Raw genomic sequence first — 21,385 nt, 5'->3', positions numbered from 1 at the left:
TAGCTTACCACAGATAATCTCAGTGCTCTCCTGGGCCACTTCAATCAGATCCCTTTCATGCTATCACAATCCTCAGGTACCAATTCCTGTCTATATAATCCTATTTAATCTTCGTCCCTCCTAATACAGTCAGCAGCACACATACAATATATAACATACAGCTAATCACTAAATAAAACTAGCCAAAAAAGAGAAAGTAGGAAAATAGAAAGAAAAATAAAATAAAAACAAAAATAAAAAGAGTCAGATGGCGAGGATCACAGCTACGTCGATGGCAATGACGTCAACACTCCAACTCCTCCGTTGTCGCTGCGGCAAAAGGTGACCTGGCGCTCTCTCTCAGCCCTCTCGTTCTGCTGGCTCCTGCTCTTCACCCCTCCCGATTGGTGGGGGAGGGGCAGAATGGCGCAGCCTGGCGCTCGCTCACACGGCCCTTTCCCGGTACGGCGAAAGGGCCGGGGGAAGGAGCCTCTTCACCCCTCCCGATTGATGAGGGAGGGGCAGAATGGCGCGGCCTGGCGCTCGCTCACACGGCCCTTTCCCAGTATGGCGAAAGGGCCGAAGGAAGGAGCCTCGATCGGCTGGCTCCTGCTCTTCACCCCTCCCGATTGATGAGGGAGGGGCATCAAAGTGGTATCATCTGCATATCTAAATAAGTAAACTGATATGATCTAACACCTAAAAACAAACAGTGCCTCTTTCTAATAACCATCTTCCCAAGACTGTGGCGCAGCCAGCTGGGAGTCAGCTGCATAAAGATTACTACTGACCAAAAGGTCATGAGTTCAAAGCCAGCCTGGGTCAGAGTGAGCTTCCGACCAATTTGTGTAGCTTGTTGTTGACCTTTGCAGCCCGAAAGACAGTTGCATCTGTCAAGTAGGAAATTTAGGTATCACTTATGTGGGGAGGCTAACTTAACTAATTTACAAGACCATAAAAATCTCCAGCAAGTATGTGGGGAATGAGGAAGTACTTCATCGGTGTTGCAGATGGACAGTGAAGTGACAGCTCCCCTGGTGGCAGAAAAAGTTGGAATGTTAAATAGCCTCTGACTGTTTGTCTATATATGTTGTGTGTCTATGGCATTGAATGTTTGCCATGCATATGTACATTGTAATCCACCCTGAGTCCCCTGCGGGGTGATAAGGGTGGAAATACTGCAAATAAATAAATAAATAAATAAACAAATAAATAAATAACCCTGGCACTGCTGGGTCCCAAAGCTAGTACACATAATAAAAATGAAAAAAAAAATTTATCCGCTTACAGTTAGAGACAGCCTCCCTCCACCACAAGCAGCTTTAAACCACAGTGCCGAGGAGCCACCAAAATCCCTCCCTCCAAGGACATCATGAACATGTCTCCCAACCCCTGCCAATGTCTTCCCCAAATACCATCCTGCCCCCCACCCAAGAAATGATTTCATTCAGGGACCATTTCATCCTAGATGTTCTGTTTTTCCTCCAGAATGGACATCCCAGGGTTCTATGGGTGTGGAATTTGCATGACCCCACCCACTGTCTTTCCCTTAACCCTTTCCTTTCCTTTTCTATGGCACACAGCAAACAGGAATTGATCAGTAACGGCACAAGAGCCTTGGGGGAAACTGACCTTGATTTATAGGAGTTGCAGTTGATCAACATCCAGAAAGCACTGTGAACCCAACCAAAGATGGATCTCGTCCACACTTGCCATGGATGTCACTTCTTGAGAGCACTGCGACACCCCCCCCCCCCAAATGATTAGCCTAGACCAAACTTGCCACACATACCCCCATGACCCATTTTACGTCTTGATGTGGATTGGAGGAGGATGGACCACAAATGATGAGATTTGCAGTACCTTCACCCACTTCCACAGACCACTGTGACCCCCACAAATGACGAGCCTAGACCAAACTTGGTTCACAAAAACCCCATGACAAAGAAAACATACTGGAAGGTTTGAGGAACTGACCCAACCACATGGGAGTTATAATTCACCCTGCATCCAGAGCACTCTGAACCCCATCAATGATGAATCTGGACCACACTTCGAATCCAGAACCCTGGTGACCAACAAAACATACTAGAGGTGTTTGTGGGCGGACTGACCTACCCATATGGGGGTTGTAGTTCACCCTGTGCTCAGAGCACTCTGAACTCCACCAATGACAGATCTGGACCAAACTTGGCACACAGACACAACATGCCCAACTGTGAATCCAAGCAGAGTTTGGGGGGTGATTGCCCTCGGAATCTGGGAGTCATTTTATTATTATTTATTTTCTATTGTATTTTTTACTTTTGTTATTCTATTATTTTGTTATAATTTTTACTTTTTAATTTTGTTAGTCATAGGGAGGAGGGAGCAAGCTTGTTTAAAAGTCTCCTCTTTGGAGGCTTTTAAACAGGGTGGATGCTCATCTGTCAGGGGTGCTTTCAATGCGATTTTTCTGCTTCTTGGCAGGGGGTTGGACTGGATGGCCCACGAGGTCTCTTCCAGCTCTATTATTCTATAATTCTATTATATTAAATATCAATATAAATGTATATTATTATAAAATATCAATATATTCTATTAATACTACATTACATTAATATAATTGATGTAAAATATAGTATATGAAAATGTTAATATTACACATATTATTATACCATATTATACTAATACTATATAATATATTTATGTTATATTATATTATTATTAAATAGCAATATGACATATTTATATTAATAAAAATATTATATTAAATATATTATATATTATTATATGAAATATTATATCATGTTACTATAATATACTATAATATAGATATTATATTAATATTATATTACATTAATAAAATATATAATATTATTAGTATAAAATCTTAATATAAAATATTAAATTATATTCCATATTCAATCCAACTACTGTATATGTCCATCCCCGCAAATAAATGAATAAAGCAACAAAGAGTGAAGCTGTTTATTATTTTCTTTTATTATTATTTATTATTATTTATTTTCCACTTTTCTTCTTTTTTCCTTCCTTCCTTTCTTTGTAGTAAGTAGTAGCAGCTCAAAGGGGGCAGCGCTTTCAGAGAGTTATATAATATTATCATTATTTTAAATAATAATATAATAATAATACTATAGTGTGGTCGTTGTTGATGGTATTGCTGTTGTTCCTGTTCCTGTGGTGGTCCATTTAGGATGCGGGGTGGAAGGTGCCACGCTGGTGCCACTGCATGTCACGGATGCGGCGCACAGACTGGACTTGTGGCTGTTGCGCCCCAAAGTCGGCTGCGTCCTTGTAGTCGCCCTTCTCAAACAGGTATTGGTACCCTCGGTAACCAGGATACTGGTAGCCCACCCAGCTGCAGAGGAAAGCCAATGCAAAGATGAATTAGGAAACACCACATGCTAGAGGTAGAGAGGTACAAGCTCAAGACCAAGGGTAATGAAGTATTGCCTTATGATATTCTATTCTATTATTATTATTATTATTATTATTATTATTATTATTATGTGTAGCCTGGTACTGGTGGCCCACCCAGCTGCAACACATTATTATTATTAAAGTTAATTATTATTTCATCATCATTATTATATTCTTGTTGTTGTTCATTCAGTCAGTCATTTCCGACTCTTTGTGACCTCATGGACCAGTCCACGCCAGAGCTCCCTGTCAGCTGTCACCTCCCCAGCTCCTTCAGAGTCAAGCCAGTCACTTCAAGGATGCCATCCATCCATCTTGCCCTTGGTCGGCCCCTCTTCCTTTTTTCTTCTACTTTCCCCAGCATAATTGTCTTCTCTAAGCTTTCCTGTTTATTATAATTTATATTATTTATTCATTATTATTTCATTATATATGTATTATGTATATATTATTATTATTGTTATTATTATTATTAGTATATTATATTTATTATTATTATTACATTACATTACATTATTGTAATACATTAGGAAGCACCAGTCCAGGCAGAAGCACAAGTCCGGAATATTATTTATTCATTATTATTTCTTTATTATTATATTATTTATATATTATTATTTTATTATTTATATTAGTATATTATATCAGACTGGAAAAAATCAACTTATATCCCCATACCAAAAAAGGGAAATGCGAAAGACTGCTCCAACTTCCGTACAGTGGCCCTTTATTTCTCATGCCAGTAAGGTAATGCTCAAGATTCTGCAAGGAAGACTCCAGCAATACATGGAGCGAGAGTTGCCAGAAGTTCAAGCTGGGTTTAGAAAAGGCAGAGGAACCAGAGACCAGATTGCCAATATCCACTGGATAATGGAGAAAGGCAGGGAGTTTCAGAAAAACATCTACTTCTGCTTCATTGACTATTCTAAAGCCTTTGACTGTGTGGATCATAATAAATTGTGGCAAGTTCTTGGTGGGATGGGCATACCAAGCCACCTTGTCTCTCTCCTGAGGAATCTGTACAAGGACCAAGTAGCAACAGTCAGAACTGACCACGGAACAACAGACTGGTTCAAGATTGGGAAAGGCATACGGCAAGGCTGCATCCTCTCGCCCAACCTTTTTAACTTGTATGCAGAACACATCATGCGATGTGCGGGGCTGGATGAATGCAAAGCTGGGGTGAAAATTGCTGGAAGAAACATTAACAACCTCAGATATGCAGATGACACCACTCTGATGGCCGAAAGCGAGGAGGAGCTGAGGAGCCTTCTAATCAAGGCGAAAGAAGAAAGCACAAAAGCCGGGTTGCAGCTAAACGCCAAAAAAACCAAGATTATGGCAACAAGAATAATTGACAACTGGAAAATAGAGGGAGAAACCGTGGAGGCCGTGACAGACTTTGTATTTCTAGGTGCAAAGATTACTGCAGATGCAGACTGTAGCCAGGAAATCAGAAGACGCTTACTTCTTGGGAGGAGAGCAATGTCCAATCTTGATAAAATAGTAAAAAGTAGAGACATCAGACTGGCAACAAAGATCCGCCTAGTCAAAGCCATGGTATTCCCTGTAGTCACCTACGGATGTGAGAGCTGGACCTTAGGGAAGGCTGAGCAAAGGAAGATCGATGCTTTTGAGCTGTTGTGTTGGAGGAAAGTTCTGAGAGTGCCTTGGACTGCGAGAAGATCCAACCAGTCCATCCTCCAGGAAATAAAGCCCGACTGCTCACTGGAGGGAAAGATACTAGAGACAAAGTTTAAGTACTTTGGCCACATCATGAGGAGACAGGAAAGCCTAGAGAAGACAATTATGCTGGGGAAAGTGGAAGGCAAAAGGAAGAGGGGCCGACCAAGGGCAAGATGGATGGATGGCATCCTTGAAGTGACCGGACTGACCTTGAGGGAGCTGGGGGTGGTAACGGCTGAGAGGGAGCTCTGGGGTGGGCTGGTCCATGAGGTCACGAAGAGTCGGAGATGACTGAATGAATGAACAACAAATTTATTATTATTATTATTATTATTATTATTATTATTATTACATTAGGAAGCACCATCCACTAGAGGTAGAGAGGCAGAAGCACAAGTCCGGGATGACTCCCATTTGGGAACTCCTATTATTTTTATATTTTTATTACATCATCATCATCATCATATGATGGTATTATTTTCACCATCATTATTATTATATTTATATTACATTATATTATATTTATTATTGTATTTTTATTACATTATAATCCTTTAGGAAACACCACCCGCTAGGGTAGAGAGGTAGGAGCACAAGACAGGGATAATGACTCCCAACCCAATGGGGATTTTGCAAGGAAAGGAGATACACACACACACACACATACACACACACAAACACATATATATAAACGCTTATATTCTTTATATTATTTCTAGCTTGGAGACGCGGTGCTGCCCGGGTTATTTGAGAAGGGAATTGTGTTTCAAGGTTGGCCTTTATTGGTTATTTATATGGCTTGCAGTGGTCTCAGGAAGTTAGTGAAGGTACAGCGAGTCCCATCATCTGTGGTCCATCCTCCTCCAAACCTCACCAGAATGTTGAATTGGCCATGGGGGCTCTCTGTGCCCAGTTTAGTCTTTATTGGTATTTGGATGTGTATCGTTGTGGTTTCAGGAAGTGAAGGAACTGCAAGTCCCATCATCCATTGTCCATCCTCCTCTGAACTGCACCGGGATGTAGAGTGGCTAATGGGGTCTCTGTGTGTCAAGTTTGGTCTTTATTGGTTATTAGATGAGGGTTGCAGCAGTCTTGGGAAGTGAGTGGAGGTCCTTGAAGTCCCATCATCCATCATCCATCCTCCAAACAGAACAGGGATGTAGAGTAGGTCATGGGGGCTCTGCGTGCCAACTTTGGTCTTGATCTGTCATTAGATGAGGGTTGAACAGCCTTGGGAAGTGAGTGGAGGTACTTCAGGTCCCATCATCCATGGTCCATACTGCTGGAAACTGCACCAGGATGTAGAGTGGGTTATGCGGGCTCTCAGTGTGAATTGTAGTCCTGATCCATCATTGTTGGCAGTTGTGTTGGTCTTAGGAAGGGAGTGCAGGAATTGCAAGTCCCATTGTCCATGGTGCATCCTCCTCCAAACTGCACCAGGATGTAGAGTGCATCATGGAGACTCAGTGTGCCAAGTTTGGTCTTTTTCGGTAATTGGATGAGGGTTGCAGTGATCTCAGGAATTGAGCAAAGGTACAGCAAGTCCCATAATCCATGGTCCATCCCTGGCCAAACCACACCAGGACATAAAGTGGGTCATGAGAGGTCTATGTGCCAAGTTTAGTCTTGATCAGTCATTGGATGAGGTTCACAGCAGTCTCAGAAAGTGAGTGATGGTACTGCAAGTCCCATCATCCATGGTCCATCCTCCTCCAAACTGCAATAGGATGTAGAGTGGGCCTTGGGAGCTCTGTGTGCCAAGTTTGGTCTTTATTGGTAATTGGATGAATGTTGCTGTGGTCTCAGGAAGTGAGTGAAGATACTGCAAGTCCCATCATCCATGAGCCATCCTCCAAACAGCATCAGGATATAGAGTGGGTCTTGCGGGCTTTGTGTGCCAAGTTTGATATGGATCAGTCATTGGATGAGGTTCACAGTAATCTCAGAAAGTGAGTAATGGTACTGCTAGTCCCATCATCCATGGTCCATCCTCCTCCAATTTGCAGTAGGATGTAGAGTGGCTCATGGGGGCTCTGTGTGCCAATTTTGGTCTGTATTGGTAATTTTCTGACACAGCCTAAGGCCTTTTTCTCTCCTTTCTTGTCACTTCAGAATCTTGGAACTTTCAGTCTGGCCAATCATAGACCATATGTAAATAGTACCACAGTGGCAGCCAATCAGAAAGCTGGCACATACACCGCCCTACGTCCACCGGACTTCCATCCGCCACATACAAACACGCTTTTTTATTATATACTAGCTTGGGGACCCAGCGCTGCCCAGGTTAATTTAGAAAGGAATTGTGTATCAAGGTTGGTCTTTATCAGTTATTTATATGATTCGCAGTTGTCTCAGGAAGTTAGTGAATGTACTGCGAGTCCCATCATCTGTTGTTCATCCTCCTCCAAATTGAACCAGAATGGAGAGTGCATCTTGGAGGCTCTGTGCCAAGATTTGTTCTTGATCGATCATTGGATGAGGGGCACAGTGGTGTCAGAAAATGAATTTAGGTACTCCAAGTCCCATCATCCATAGTCTTTTCTCCTCCAATGTTGTTGGGGGAGAATGTTGAGTTGGCCAAGAGGGCTCTCTGCGCCAAGTTTGGTCTTTCTTGGTATTTGAATAAGTGTGGCTGTGGTTTCAGGAAGTGAGTGAACGTACTGCAAGTCCCATCATCCATCTTCCATGTTTCAAACAGCAGCGGGATGTTAGGTGGGTCATGGGGGCTGTGTGTGCCAAGTTTGGTCTTGATCGGTCATTAGATGAGGGTTGCAGCAATCTTGGGAAGGGAGTTGAAGTACTTGAAGTCCCATCATCCATGGTCTGTCCTCCAAACTGCATCAGGGTGTAGAGTGGGTCATTGGGGCTCTGTGTGCCAAGTTTGGTCTTGATTAGTCATTGGAGAGGGTTTCAGTGGTCTCAGAAAGTGAGTGAGGTTACTGCAAGTCCCATCATCCATTGACAAATTCTTCCAAACCGCACCAGGATGTAGAGTGGGTCATGCGGACTCTCTGTGTAAATTGTGGTCCTGATCCACCATTGTTGGCAGTTGTAATGGTCTTAGGAAGGGAGTGCAGGTATTGCAAGTCCTATCGTCCATGGTGCATCCTGCTCCAAACTGCACCAGGATGTAGAGTGCATCATGGAGACTCAGTGTGCCAAGTTTGGTCTTTATCTGTAATTGGATGAGGGTTGCAGTGGTCTCAGGAATTGAGCAAAGGTACTGCAAGTCCCATAATCCATGGTCCATCCCCGGCCAAACCACACCAGGACATAAGGTGGGTCTTGAGAGGTCTATGTGCCAAGTTTGGTCCTGATCAGTCATTGGATGAGGTTAACAGTGGTCTCAGAATGTGAGTGATGGTACTACAAGTTCCATCATCCATGGTTGCAGTAGGATGTTGAGTCGGTCTTGCAGGCTCTATGTGCCAAGTGTGGTCTGTTTTGGTAATTTTCTGACTCAGCCCATAGCCTTTTCCTTTCCTCTCTTTGTCATCTCGGAATCTTGGAATTGAGGCTGGCCAATCAGAGACCATATGCAAATTTCCTTCTCATGTCCCCGTTTCTGTCATGAACTCTTTTCTCCACCAGGGGCTCCTCTTGAAGCTGGCCAATTAGAAACCATATGCAAATAGCACCACAGCGGCAGCCAATCAGAATGTTGGAACTTTCAGGCTGGCCAATCAAAATGCTGGCACATACACCGCCACACCGCCACACTTTTGTCCTCCGCATACAAATTTTGACTTTTATTATATAGATATAGATATAGATATAGATATAGATATAGATATAGATAGATATAGATAAAGATATAGATATAGATATAGATATAGATATAGATATAGATATAGATATAGATATAGATATAGATATAGATATAGACTAGCTTGGGGACCAGGCGCTACCTGGGTTATTTGAGAAAGGAATTGTGTATCTACGTTGGTCTTTATAAGTTATTTAGATGGCTTGCAGTGGTCTCAGGAAGTTAGTGAAGATACTGTGAGTCCCATCATCTGCGGTCCATCCTCCTCCAAACTCAGGTAGAATGTTGAGTGAGTGAAGGTACTGCAAATCCCTGAGGCCCTTTCCTTTCTCTTCTTATCCATTTGAGAACGTTAGCATGTTTTTTTGTCGTGTTAGGAGCAACTTGAGAAACTGTGAGTTGTTTCTGGTGTGAGAGAATTGGCTGTCTCTAAGGGCTTTGCCCAGGGGATGCCAGGATGTTTTGTTGTTTTACCATCCTTGTGGGAGGCTTCTCTCATGTCCCCGCTTCACTCATTAACCCTCTTCGCCACCAGGAGCTGCTGTTGAGGCTGGCCAATCAGAAACCATATGCAAATTTCCTTTTCTCATGTCCCTGCTTTTCTCATTAACCCTCTTCACCACCAGGGGCTCCTGCTGAAGCTGGCCAATCAGAGATCATATGCAAATAGCACCACAGTGGCAGCCAATCAGAAAGCTGCCACAAACTCCTCCACCCTACGTCACATACAAACTTTGACTTTTGTTATAGATATAGATATAGATATTTATATTATATGATTATTATTTTTATTTATTTTCATTACTATTATTGTTGTTATTGTTGTTTTAATTAGGAAACATAATTCCCTAGATGTACAGAGGTAGAAGCACAAGACCAGGATAATGATTCCCAATGGAAATTCTCCTCCTCCTCTTTCTACTTGCTGTGGAAAATCAGGCTCTCAAAGGAATGCATTCATGTTTTTTAGTCCTTTAATTAGTGACTGTTAGGATTTTAGATCAAGCTACTGGAATGTGGAACTCCTCTCTCATGTCATAGTTGAAGACCCAAAATTCATGGTCAACTTTGGCTCCTTGTTTTATGGATTTACCTTTGGATTATGCTCATGTTTTGCTCCTTTTTTCCTGGGTTCATGTTCTTGTTTTAACCATTGTTTTCTGGATTTATCTATTTCCTTTGGGACTTGCTTCCTTCATTAAATCTTGGATTTTTACCCTTTCATTTGCTTAAGGTGCCTTTGGCCCTTTTTATATGTATTTTTTTTATCAATAAGCTGTTTATTATCACATTTTGGTTTTTTGGTGAATGCTGTGAGCAAGGTGAACTCCTGCTGAGGTGCAACAATTATTATTATTATTATTATTATTATATTATTATCTATAGAGAGAGATGGCTAGTTGCCCTTCTCAAACAGGCCCTGGCAACCGGGGTAGCCCAGATACTGGTAGCCCACTCAACTGCAATACAACTCAAAAAATATCGTCATAATAATAATAATAATAATAATTATTATTATTATTATTATTATTTTATAATTATTTTAATTATTATTGTTACTGTTGTTATTATGTGTATAATAATAATAATAAAATCATTATTTGTAGCTCATGCACTGGTAGCCCACCCAGCTGCAACACATACCTCTGCTAGAGGTAGAGAGGCAGAAGCGGAAGACCAGGATAATGACTTCAATTATCATTATTATTATTATGGACTAGCTGTGCCCTGCCATGTGTTGCTGTGGCCTATAGTAAGAATTTTCAAAGTAGAGGTAGATATCTGGACTATTATGAAAGAGAGGTACCTACCTATTCCTTCTCCCCTTTTTCTTCCCCTTCCTCTTTCTCTCCTTTCTTCCTTCTCTACCTCTTTCTTTCATTCCTTTTGCTCTTTGGTTTCATCTTTCCTTCTCTCTTTCCTTCCTTTGGTACCTCTTTTTTCCCTTCCTTCTCTCCTTCCTTCCCCCTTTCCTTCCCTCCTTCCTTCTTTCCCTCCCTTCTTCTCTCTTTCCTTCATTCCCCCTTTCCTTCCTTCATTCCTTCCCTTTTTCCCTCCTTCCTTTCTTCTCTCCTTCCTTCTTTTCTGTTCTCCCTCAATACCATGGTAGAGTCCCTTCCAACTCAATTCTATGAGTTTATTTAATATAGTAATATATAGTAGCAACATTATATTATATAGTAGTATATATAACAATAATATATATAATACATATGTATTATATTGCAATATATATAATAGTAATATATAAAGTATTGTATGTATGTATATATATATATCACCAACCAGTGATCTAACATCCATCCATATGTGTGTGTGTGCGCGTGTCCGTGCATGCATGCATGTGTCTATACTACCATATAATCCGGTCCTAAGTAGATAATCTTAATTTTACATGGCAATATGAAAGGGATGACTTTGGGTGCGTCTACACTGTAGATTTTATAAAGGAGGATGAAGCTGGTGAGGGGAGGAGAAAAAGGAAGGAAGGAAAGGGAGGGAGGGAAGGGAGGAAGAAGGGAGGGAAGGAGGGGATTGGACCAGATGGCCTTTAGGGCTCCCTTCCAACTGGTTGGCCATCTGTTGTGAGGGCTTTAATTGTGTCTTCCTTTACTGCCAAATAAGGTTGGGCTGGATGGTCTTTGGGCCTCCTTTCAATTTTGTGTGTCCCTATTACCCCCATCATGGCACCTTTCTCCTTCCCTTGTGCTGTGGGAGTGTGTGTGTGGGAGACAGTTAGAGTGTGTGCACAGAGTGTTGCCCGCCTCCCTCTTTTTTCCTCCCCCCCTCCTCCCTCTCCCCCTCCTCCTTCTCCTCAGCATCTGCCCTTTGATCCCTTGCCTTAGTGTTAGTCAGGGGCTGTGTCCTCAGCACGAGGGGAGGTGTGTTGTCTTCTTACTTTTTTAATTTAAAGGTATTTTGTGGGGGTTTTTTCAGTGATGGTCACTCCTTGAATTGTGAGAAGTTTTGTTGCCAAAACTAGGGGTAATTTACCCCTAGTTTTTTTGTTTTTAAGGTACTCATTATGCACAGAGCATTTATATATATATAGGTGTAGACTCACGTTCCGCTCTGCACGCGCACAGAGGAGACCTTCTCCTGGTAACCATGGGCGTGGAAGCTGGGCACATCGTCATCAATGATCTCAATCTTCTTCCCGGTGAAGCTGGGGTTTTCGTACAGCACAATCTTATGATCCTGGCTGTCCTATTGAATCAGATTATTAAATTGATATAATAAATGCAATATAATAATATACTATATATGATAATAATATTATGTATTATATATTATACATATGTATGTATGTGTATACATGTGTATACATACTTATCTATATTTATATCAATATCAATATCTATATCTATTCTATATCTATATCTGTATATATTTATATCTATCTATATCTATATCAATCTATATATACATATAATAAAAGTCAAAGTTTGTATGTGGCGGACGTGTGGTGGAAATTATGTGCCAGCTTTCTGATTTGCTGCAGCTGTGGTGCTATTTGCATATGGTCTCTGATTGGCTAGCTACAACAGGAGCCCCTGGTGGAGAAAAGGGTTCACATCAGAAACAGGACATGAGAGAAGGAAATTTGCATATGGTCTCTGATTGGCCAGCCTCAATTCCCAGATTCCGAGATGACAATGACAGGAAAGGAAAAGACCAGGGGCTCCGTCAGAAAATTACCAATACAGACCAAACTTGGCACACAGAGCCCCCATGATCCACTCTACATCCTACTGCAGTTTGGAGGAGGATGAACTATGGATGATGGGACTTGCACACTGAGTCTCCATGATGCACTCTACATCATGGTGCAGTTTGGAGGAGGATGCATCATGGATGATGGAACTTGCAATACCTGCACTCCCTTCCTAAGACCATTACAACTGCCAACAATGATAGCTCAGGACCACAATTTACACAGAGAGCCCGCATGACCCACTCTACATCCTGGTGCGGTTTGGAAGAATTTGACAATGGATGATGGGACTTGCAGTCACTCCACTCACTTCCTGAGACCACTGAGACCCTCGCCAATGACTGATCAAGACCTAACTTGGCACACAGAGTCCCCATGACCCACTCTACATTCTGCTGTACTTTTGAGGAGGACAGACCATAGATGATGGGACTTCAAGTACCTCCACTACCTTCCCAAGACTGCTGCAACCCTCATCTAAAGACCGATCAAGACCAAAATTGGCACACTGAGCCCCATGGCCCACCCTACATCCCAGTGCTGTTTGGAGGAGGACAGACAATGGATGATGGGACTTGCAGTCTCTACACTCACTTCCTGAAACCACAGCAACATTCATCCATATACCAATAAATACTAAACTTTGCACAGAAAGCCCCCATGTCCAACTCAATATATTGGTGAGGTTTGGGGAGGAACAGACCATGGATGATGGGACTTCAAGTACCTCCACTCACTTCCCAAGGCTGCTGCAAACCTCATCTAATGACCGATCAAGACCACACTTGGCAGACAGAGCCCCATGACCCACACTCCATCCTGGTGCATTTCGGAGGAGGATGGACGACAGATGATGGGACTCGCAGTACCTTCACTAACTTCCTGAGACCACTGCGAGCCATATAAATAACTGATAAAGGCCAACCTTGAGACACAATTCCTTTCTCAATTAACCCGGGTAGTGCAGGGTCCCCAAGCTAGTATATAATAAAAGTCAAAGTTTGTATGCGGCGGACAGACAGAGGAAGGAGGACGTAGGGCAGAGGGGTTTGTGGCAACTTTCTGATTGGCTGCCACTGTGGTGCTATTTGCATATGGTCTCTGACTGGCCAGCCTGAAAACTCCAACATCCTCAAGTGGCTGAGAGGGGAAAGGAAATTTGCATATGGTCTCTGATTAGCCAGCCCCAACAGGACCCTTGTGGTGGTGAAGAGGGCTAATGAAAGAAGCGGGGATATGAGAGAAGCCTCGCACAAGGATGGTAAAACATCAAAACATGTGTGCCAAGTTTGGCTGCCACTTTCACAGGCCACTGTGACCAACACGGTTGACGCACCTGCACCAAACTTGGCACACATAACCCCCATATCCCCTTTTACTGGTGAGGATTGGGGGGGGGGGGTGGGCAACGAATTATGGAATTTGTAGTACTTTCAAATAGTTTGGTTCCACACATCAGTGTGGCCCCCAACAAACATCAATAAAGACCAAACATGGCACACAGAGCCCCCATGACACACTCTACATCCTACTGCGGTTTGGAGTAGGGCAGACCATGGATGATGGGACTTGAAGTACCTCTACTCGCTTTCCGAGACTGCTGGAACCCTCAATAATGACTGAACAACACTAAACTTGGCACATAGACCTCTCATGACCCTCTGGTACGCTCTGGTCTAGTTTGGCTGTGGATGACCTCTCATACTCTCATACTCGCATTGAACAGACTGCGCTTTGGCACCACGAGATGCAGAGCCAACCTTCAAAAATGGGGCTACAAAGTAGAATCCTCGACATGCGAGTGTGGAGAAGAACAAACCACTGACCACCTGCTGCAATGCACCCTGAGCCCTGCCACATGCACAAGGGAGGACCTTCTTGCAGCAACACCGGAAGCACTCCAAGTGGCCAGATACTGGTCAAAGGACATTTAACCAGCTACCAAACTCACAAGTTGTGTATTTTTCTGTTTGTTTGCTTTGTTCTGTTTGTTTGCTTTGTTCTGTTAGACTGGTTGTTCTGACACGACAAATAAATAAAATACCTCTCATACGCTCTGGTGTGGTTTGGCTGTGGATTGACCATGGATTATGGGACTTGTAGTACCTTCGCTCAATTCCTGAGACCACTGCAACCACCATCCAATTACCATAAAACACCAAATTTGGTACACCGAGTCTCCATGATGTACTCTACATCCTGCTGCAGTTTGGGGGACGATGCACCATGGACAATGGGACTTGCAGTACCTTCACTCACTTAGTGAAACCACTGCAACCCTCATCCAATGACTGATGAAGACCAAACTTGGCACACAGAGCCCCCATGGCCAACCTAACTTTCTGGTGATGTTTGCGGGAGAACAGTCAAAGTCAAAGTTTGTATGCACCGGAAGTGTGGCGGTGCGACCAGATATTTGCCAGATTTCTGATTGGCTGCCACTGTGGTGCTATTTGCATATGGTCTCTGATTGGCTGGCCTGAACATTCCGAGGCAGCAGAGGGAATAGGAAAGGGGCCTGAAGCTGTCAGAAATGGTTGAAGTCCAAGACACCTTGTGGCCACCAACAATGACAGAACAAGACCAAACCTGGCATACGCCCCCCCCCCCCCCCCCCGCAAGACCCACTCAACATCCTAGTGCAGTTTGAGCGAGGATGGAGCATGGATGAACTCACTACCTTAGAGCACTGTGGCCTACACCAATGACGGATCAGTACCAAACTTGGCACACAGAGGCCCAATTGCCCACTTTAAAACCTGGTGCAGTTCAGGGCAGGATGGGCCACTAATGATGAGATTTGCAGTACCTTCACCAGATTCATTTCCCACAGAACATTGTAGCCCCTACAAATCACACACCGGGCCTAAACTTGGCACACAGAGTACTCATGGCCCACTTTACATCCTGATGCAGTGCTAAGGGGGATATACCATGGATAATGGGACTTGCAGTATCTATACTCACTTACTGAAACCACTGCGACCCTCATCTAGTGACCAATCAAGACCAAATTGGCACACAGAGCCCCCATGATCCACTCTACATCCTGGTGCACTTTTGAGGAGGACAGACCATGGATCATGGGATTTCAAGTACCTCCCCTCCCCAAGACTGATGCAACCCTCATCTAATGACCAATCAAGATCAAACTTGACACACAGATTCCCCCATGACCCACTCTACATCCTGATGCAGTTTTGGAGGAGGGTTGACCATGAATGATGAGACTTCCAGTACTTACATTTTGAGACCTCTGCAAACCTCATCCAATGACTGATCAAGACCAAGCTTGGCACATAAACCTCTCATGACCCACTTTAAGTCCTGGTGTTGTTTGGAAAAATTTGGAGATTGATGATGGGACTTGCAGTAATGACCAATCAAGACCAAACTTGGCACACAGAGCCCCCATGACCTACTCTACATACTGCTGCAGTTTTGGATGAGGGTTGACCATGATTGATAGGACTTGCAGTAGCTTTACTCACTTACTGAAATGACTACGACCCTGAACCAATGACTGATCAAGACCAAACATGGCACACAGAGCCCTCATGTTCCTATCTACATCCTGTTTCAGTTTGGAGGATGGTGGATCATGGATGATGGGACTTGCAGTACCTTCACTCACTTAGTGAAAACAATGCAGCTGTTATCCAATGACCAATAAAGACCAAACTTGGCATACAGAACCACCATTACCCATTTTCTCTAATAAGCCAGGCAGCGCTGGGTCCCTAAGCTAGTATATAATAAAAGTCAACGTTTGTATGTGACGTAGGACAAAGGGAGGACGTAGGGCAGAAGAGGTTGTGGCAGCTTTCTGATTGGCTGCCACTGTGGTGCTATTTGCATATGGTCTCTGATTGTACAGCCTGAAAATTCCAATGTTCTCAACTGGCTGAGAGAGGAAAGGAAATTTGCATATGGTTTCTGATTGGCTAGCCTCAACCGGAGTCCCTGGTTGTAAAGAGGGTCATTTAAAGAAGCGAGGACATGAGAGAAGGAGATTTGATTATGGTTTCTGATTGGCAGGCATCAACAGGAGCTTTCTGGTTGGCAGCCACTGTGGTGCTATTTGCATATGGTTTCTGTTTGGCCAGCCTCAATTCCAAGATTCCAAGGTGACAAAGAGAGGAAAGGAAAAGGCCAGGGGCTGTCAGAAAATTACCAATACAGACCAAATGTGGCACACAGAGCCCACAAGTCCCAACCTACATCCTATTGCAGTTTGGAGGAGGATGGACCGTGGATGATGGGACTTGCAGTACCATCACTCACTTTCTGAGACCGCTTTGACCTCCATCCAATGACTGATCTAGACCCGTACCTTGGGAAGTCTGACTTGGCCACGGTAGTCCACGCTCTGATTACATCCCGCATAGATTACTGCAACGCGCTCTACGTGGGGTTGCCCTTGAAGACTTCCTGGAAGCTTCAGATGGTCCAGCATTCGGCAGCCAGGTTGCTAATGGGAGCGGCACTCAGGGAGCATACCACTCCTCTGTTGAGCCAGCTCCACTGGCTGCCAATTTGCTACCGGGCACAATCCAAGGTGCTGGCGTTAGCCTATAAAGCCCTAAACGGTTCTGGCCCTACTTACCTCTCCGAACGCATCTCCACCTATGAACCGACTAGGACATTAAGATCGTCCGGGGAGGCCCTGCTCTCGGTGCCGCCTGCGTCACAGGCGCGGTTGGCGGGGACGAGAGACAGGGCCTTCTCGGTGGTGGCCCCTCGGCTATGGAATGCCCTACCTGTAGACATCAGACAGGCCCCTTCACTGCTGGCGTTTCGGAAGAAGGTTAAGACCTGGCTCTATGAACAAGCGTTTGGCTAATCAGTGCAACTGAATATAGGAGGATGGTAAAATTTGATCTCAGGAATGGCACAAGGATTACGAGAACGGATCTGATTTCATATTGAGGCGTTATGAATTGTTAATGATTGTTTGATTTTGTTGTTGTACATAATGTGTTTTAATTGTTTAGGATATTGTTGTGATAGTACAGATGTTATTGTGATAATTTTCATTGTGTAAACTGCATTGAGTCGCCTTATCAGGCTGAAAAATGCGGTATAGAAATGAAGCAAATAAATAAATAAATAAATAAATAAATAATAAACTTGGCACATAGACCTCTCATGACCCACTTTATGCCCTGGTGTAGTTTGGCTGGGGATGCACCATGGATTATGGGACTTGCAGTACCTTTGCTCATTTCCTGGGACCACTGCAACTCTCATCCAATTACCAATAAAGACCAAACTTGGCACACTGAGTCTCCATGACGCACTTAATATCCTGCTGCTGTTTGGAGGAGGATGCAACATGGACGATGGGATTTGCAATACATGCACTCCCTTCCCGAGACCATTACAACTGCCAACAGTGATGGATCAGGACCACAATTCACATAGAGAGCCCGTATGACCCACTCTACATCCTAGTGCAGATTGGAAGAATTTGGAGATGGATGATGGGACTTGCATCACTGAGACCACTGAGACCCTCACCAATGACTGATCAAGACCAAACTTGGCACACAGAGCCCCCATTACCCACTCTACATCCCAATGCTATTTGGAGGAGGATGGACGATGGATGATGGAACTTCCAGTACCTTCACTCACTTCCTGAAACCACAGCCACACTTATTCAAATACCAAGAAAGACCAAACTTGGTGCAGAGAGCCCTCTTGGCCAACTCAACATTCTGGTGAGGTTTGGGGGAGAAAAGACTATGGATGATGGGACTTGGAGTACCTAAATTCACTTTCTGACACCACTGTGACCCTCATCCAATGATCAATCAAGAACAAATCTTGGCACAGAGCCTCCAAGATGCACTCTCCATTCTGGTGCAATTTGGAGGAGGATGAACAACAGATGATGGGACTCGCAGTACATTCACTAACTTCCTGAGACCACTGCGAGCCATATACATAACTGATAACGACCAACCTTGATACACAATTCCTTTCTCAAATAACCCGGGCAGCGCCGGGTCCCCAAGCTAGTATATAATAAAAGTCAAAGTTTGTATGCGGCAGACAGATGTGTGGCGGTGTATGTACTAGCTTTCTGATTAGCTGCCACTGTGGTGCTATTTGCATATGGTCTCTGATTGACCACCTACAACAGGACATGGGGACATGAGAGAAGGAAATTTGCATATGGTCTCTGATTGGCCAGCCTCAATTCCAAGATTCCGAGATGACAAAGAGAGGAAATGAAAAGGCCAGGGGCTGTGTCAGAAAATTACCAATACAGACCAAACTTGGAACACAGAGCACCCATGATCCACTCTACATCCTACTGCAGTTTGGAGGAGGATGAACCATGGATGATGGGACTTGCAGTACCATCACTCCCATTCTGAGACTGCTGGACCATGCATTATGGGATTTGTAGTACTTTCAAACTTTTCGGTTCCACGGACCACTGTGGCCCCCAACGAAGACAGATAAAGATGAAACTTGGCACACAGGGCCCCTATGACATACTCTGCATCCTACTGCAGTTTGGAGGAGGGTAAACCGTGGATGATAGGACTTAAAGTACCTCCACTCCCTTTCCGAGTCCACTACAACCCTCAACAATGACTGAACAAGACCAACCTTGCCACATAGAGCCCCCATGACACTCTTTACATCCTGGTGCAGATTTGAGGCAGATGGACCATGGATAAGGGCATTCAAAGTAACTTTACTCACTTCCTGAGACTGCTGTGAACCTCATCCAATGACTGATCAAGACCAAACTTGGCACACAGACCCCCCATGACTCACTCTACAACCTGGTGCAGTTTAGAGGAGGATGGACCATGGATGATGGGACTTGAAGTAACTTCACTCACTTACTGAAACCACTGCGACCCTTATACAATGACCGATAAAGACGACACTTGGCAAACAAAGTCCCCATGACCCACTCTACATCCTGCTGCACTTGGAGCAGTACTTTAATTCACTTCCTGACATCAAAGCAACATTCATCCAATCACCAATAAAGACCACACTTGGCATACAGAGCCCCCATGACCCACTCTACATCCTACTGCAGTTTGAAGGAGGATGGACCATGGATGATGGGACTTGAAGTACCTCCACACACTTCCCAAGACTGCTGCAACCCTCATCTAATGACCGATCAAGACCAAAGTTGGCACACAGAGACCCCATGAGCCACTCAACATCCTGGTGCTGTTTGGAGGATGGGCAATGGATGATGGTACTTCCAGTACCTCCACTCACTTCCCAGGACTGGTGCAACCCTCATCTGAGAACCGATCAAGACAAAACTTGACACACAGACACCCCATGAGCCACCCTACATCTCAGTCCTGTTTAGACGAGGACGGACAATGGATGATGGGACTTACAGTACCTTTACTCACTTCCTGAGACCTCAGTGACCCTCATCCAATGACTGATCAAGACCAAATTTGGCACACAGAGCCCCCATGAGCCACTCTAATTCCTGGTGCAGTTTGGAGGAGGATGGGCCACAGATGATGGGACTCACAGTACCTTCACTAACTTCCTGATAGCACTGCCAGCCATATAAATAACTGATAAAGGCCAAACTTAATGCAATATTCCTTTCTCAAATAACCCGGTCAATGCCGGGTCCCCAAGCTAGTATATAATAAAAGCCAATCTATGTATGTATGTGTGTGGCAAGAGGTGTATGTGGCAGCTTTCTGACTGGCTCTCACTTCCACAGGTCACTACGACCTGCACAGGTGACGGACCTCAACCAAACTTGGCTCACATAACCCCCTTGTGTAGTTTGGAGAGGAGGGATAACTGATAATGGGATGTGCCGTACTTTCAAATGCTTTAGCTCTCACAGACTATTGAAATGCCCCTCAATGAATCAAACTTGGTACACAGAACCCCCATGACCCACTTTACATCAAGGTGTGTTTCGGCCACAGATGATGGAATTTTCAGTACCTTCACTCACTTTCAGAGATCACTGCAACCCCCATGAATGACGAATCTGGACTAAACTTGCCACACAGACCCAATGTGGGCAACTTAATGTCCTGGTGCCATTTGGTGGGGGGACCAACCATGGATTATTGAATGTGCAGTATCTTCATCCAATACAGCTCCAACACACCTCTGAATAACAGACCAGGATCAAACTTGTCACTCAGAGTCCCCATGACCCACTTTACATCCTGGTGCAGTTAGCAGGATGGAGGACCATGGATGTTGGGACCTTTACTCACTTCCTGAGGCCACTGTGACCCACACCAGTGATGGATCAAGACCAAAATTGGCATACAGACTACCCATGAACTACTCTACATCCTGGTGTGATTTGTGGAACAACAGCCCACAGACAATAGGATTTGCAGTACCTTTACTCACTTCCTGAGACCACTGCGACCCTCATCCAATTACCGATGAAGACCAAATTTGGCACACAGGGACCCCTATGACACACTCTGTATCCTGGTGCAGTTTGGAGATTATGGACCATAGATTATGAGACTTACAGTACCTTCACTCACTTCCTGAGACCACTGCGACTTCTTTGGAGGCTTTTAAACAGAGGTTGGATGCTCATCTGTCTGAGATGCTTTGAATGCAATTTTCCTGCTTCTTGGCAGAATGGGGTTGGATTGGATGGCCCATGAGTATCCTTCCAACTCTATGATTCTATGATTCTGATTCTGTGATAATGTAATGTAAACTATTCTAATATTATAATAGTAATATTATAATAATATAATATAATGATATATTAATATATTGCAATGTAATGTATTATAATTATATATTATTATAATATTATA

At 43.9% G+C, this 21,385-nt stretch overlaps 1 protein-coding gene across 1 annotated transcript in view; it reads right to left on the bottom strand.

The window, feature by feature from the left end:
• Positions 1 to 3,129: 3,129 nt before the first annotated feature.
• LOC137095389 (beta-crystallin B2) overlaps positions 3,130 to 21,385 on the bottom strand; it is a 29,447-nt gene continuing 11,191 nt past the window's right edge. The window contains exons 5-6 of the mRNA XM_067462001.1: positions 11,919 to 12,061; positions 3,130 to 3,340 (exon numbers count right to left, since the gene is read on the bottom strand). Of these exons, the coding sequence (XP_067318102.1) occupies positions 3,172 to 3,340; positions 11,919 to 12,061 (312 nt within the window). The 3' untranslated portion in view covers positions 3,130 to 3,171. The remainder of the gene's footprint in view (positions 3,341 to 11,918; positions 12,062 to 21,385) is intronic.

The sequence above is a fragment of the Anolis sagrei genome, chromosome Y, assembly GCF_037176765.1.
Source record: "Anolis sagrei isolate rAnoSag1 chromosome Y, rAnoSag1.mat, whole genome shotgun sequence".
NCBI classification, from domain to species: Eukaryota; Metazoa; Chordata; class Lepidosauria; order Squamata; family Dactyloidae; genus Anolis; species Anolis sagrei.
This window is presented reverse-complemented; position numbering and strand designations above follow the sequence as displayed.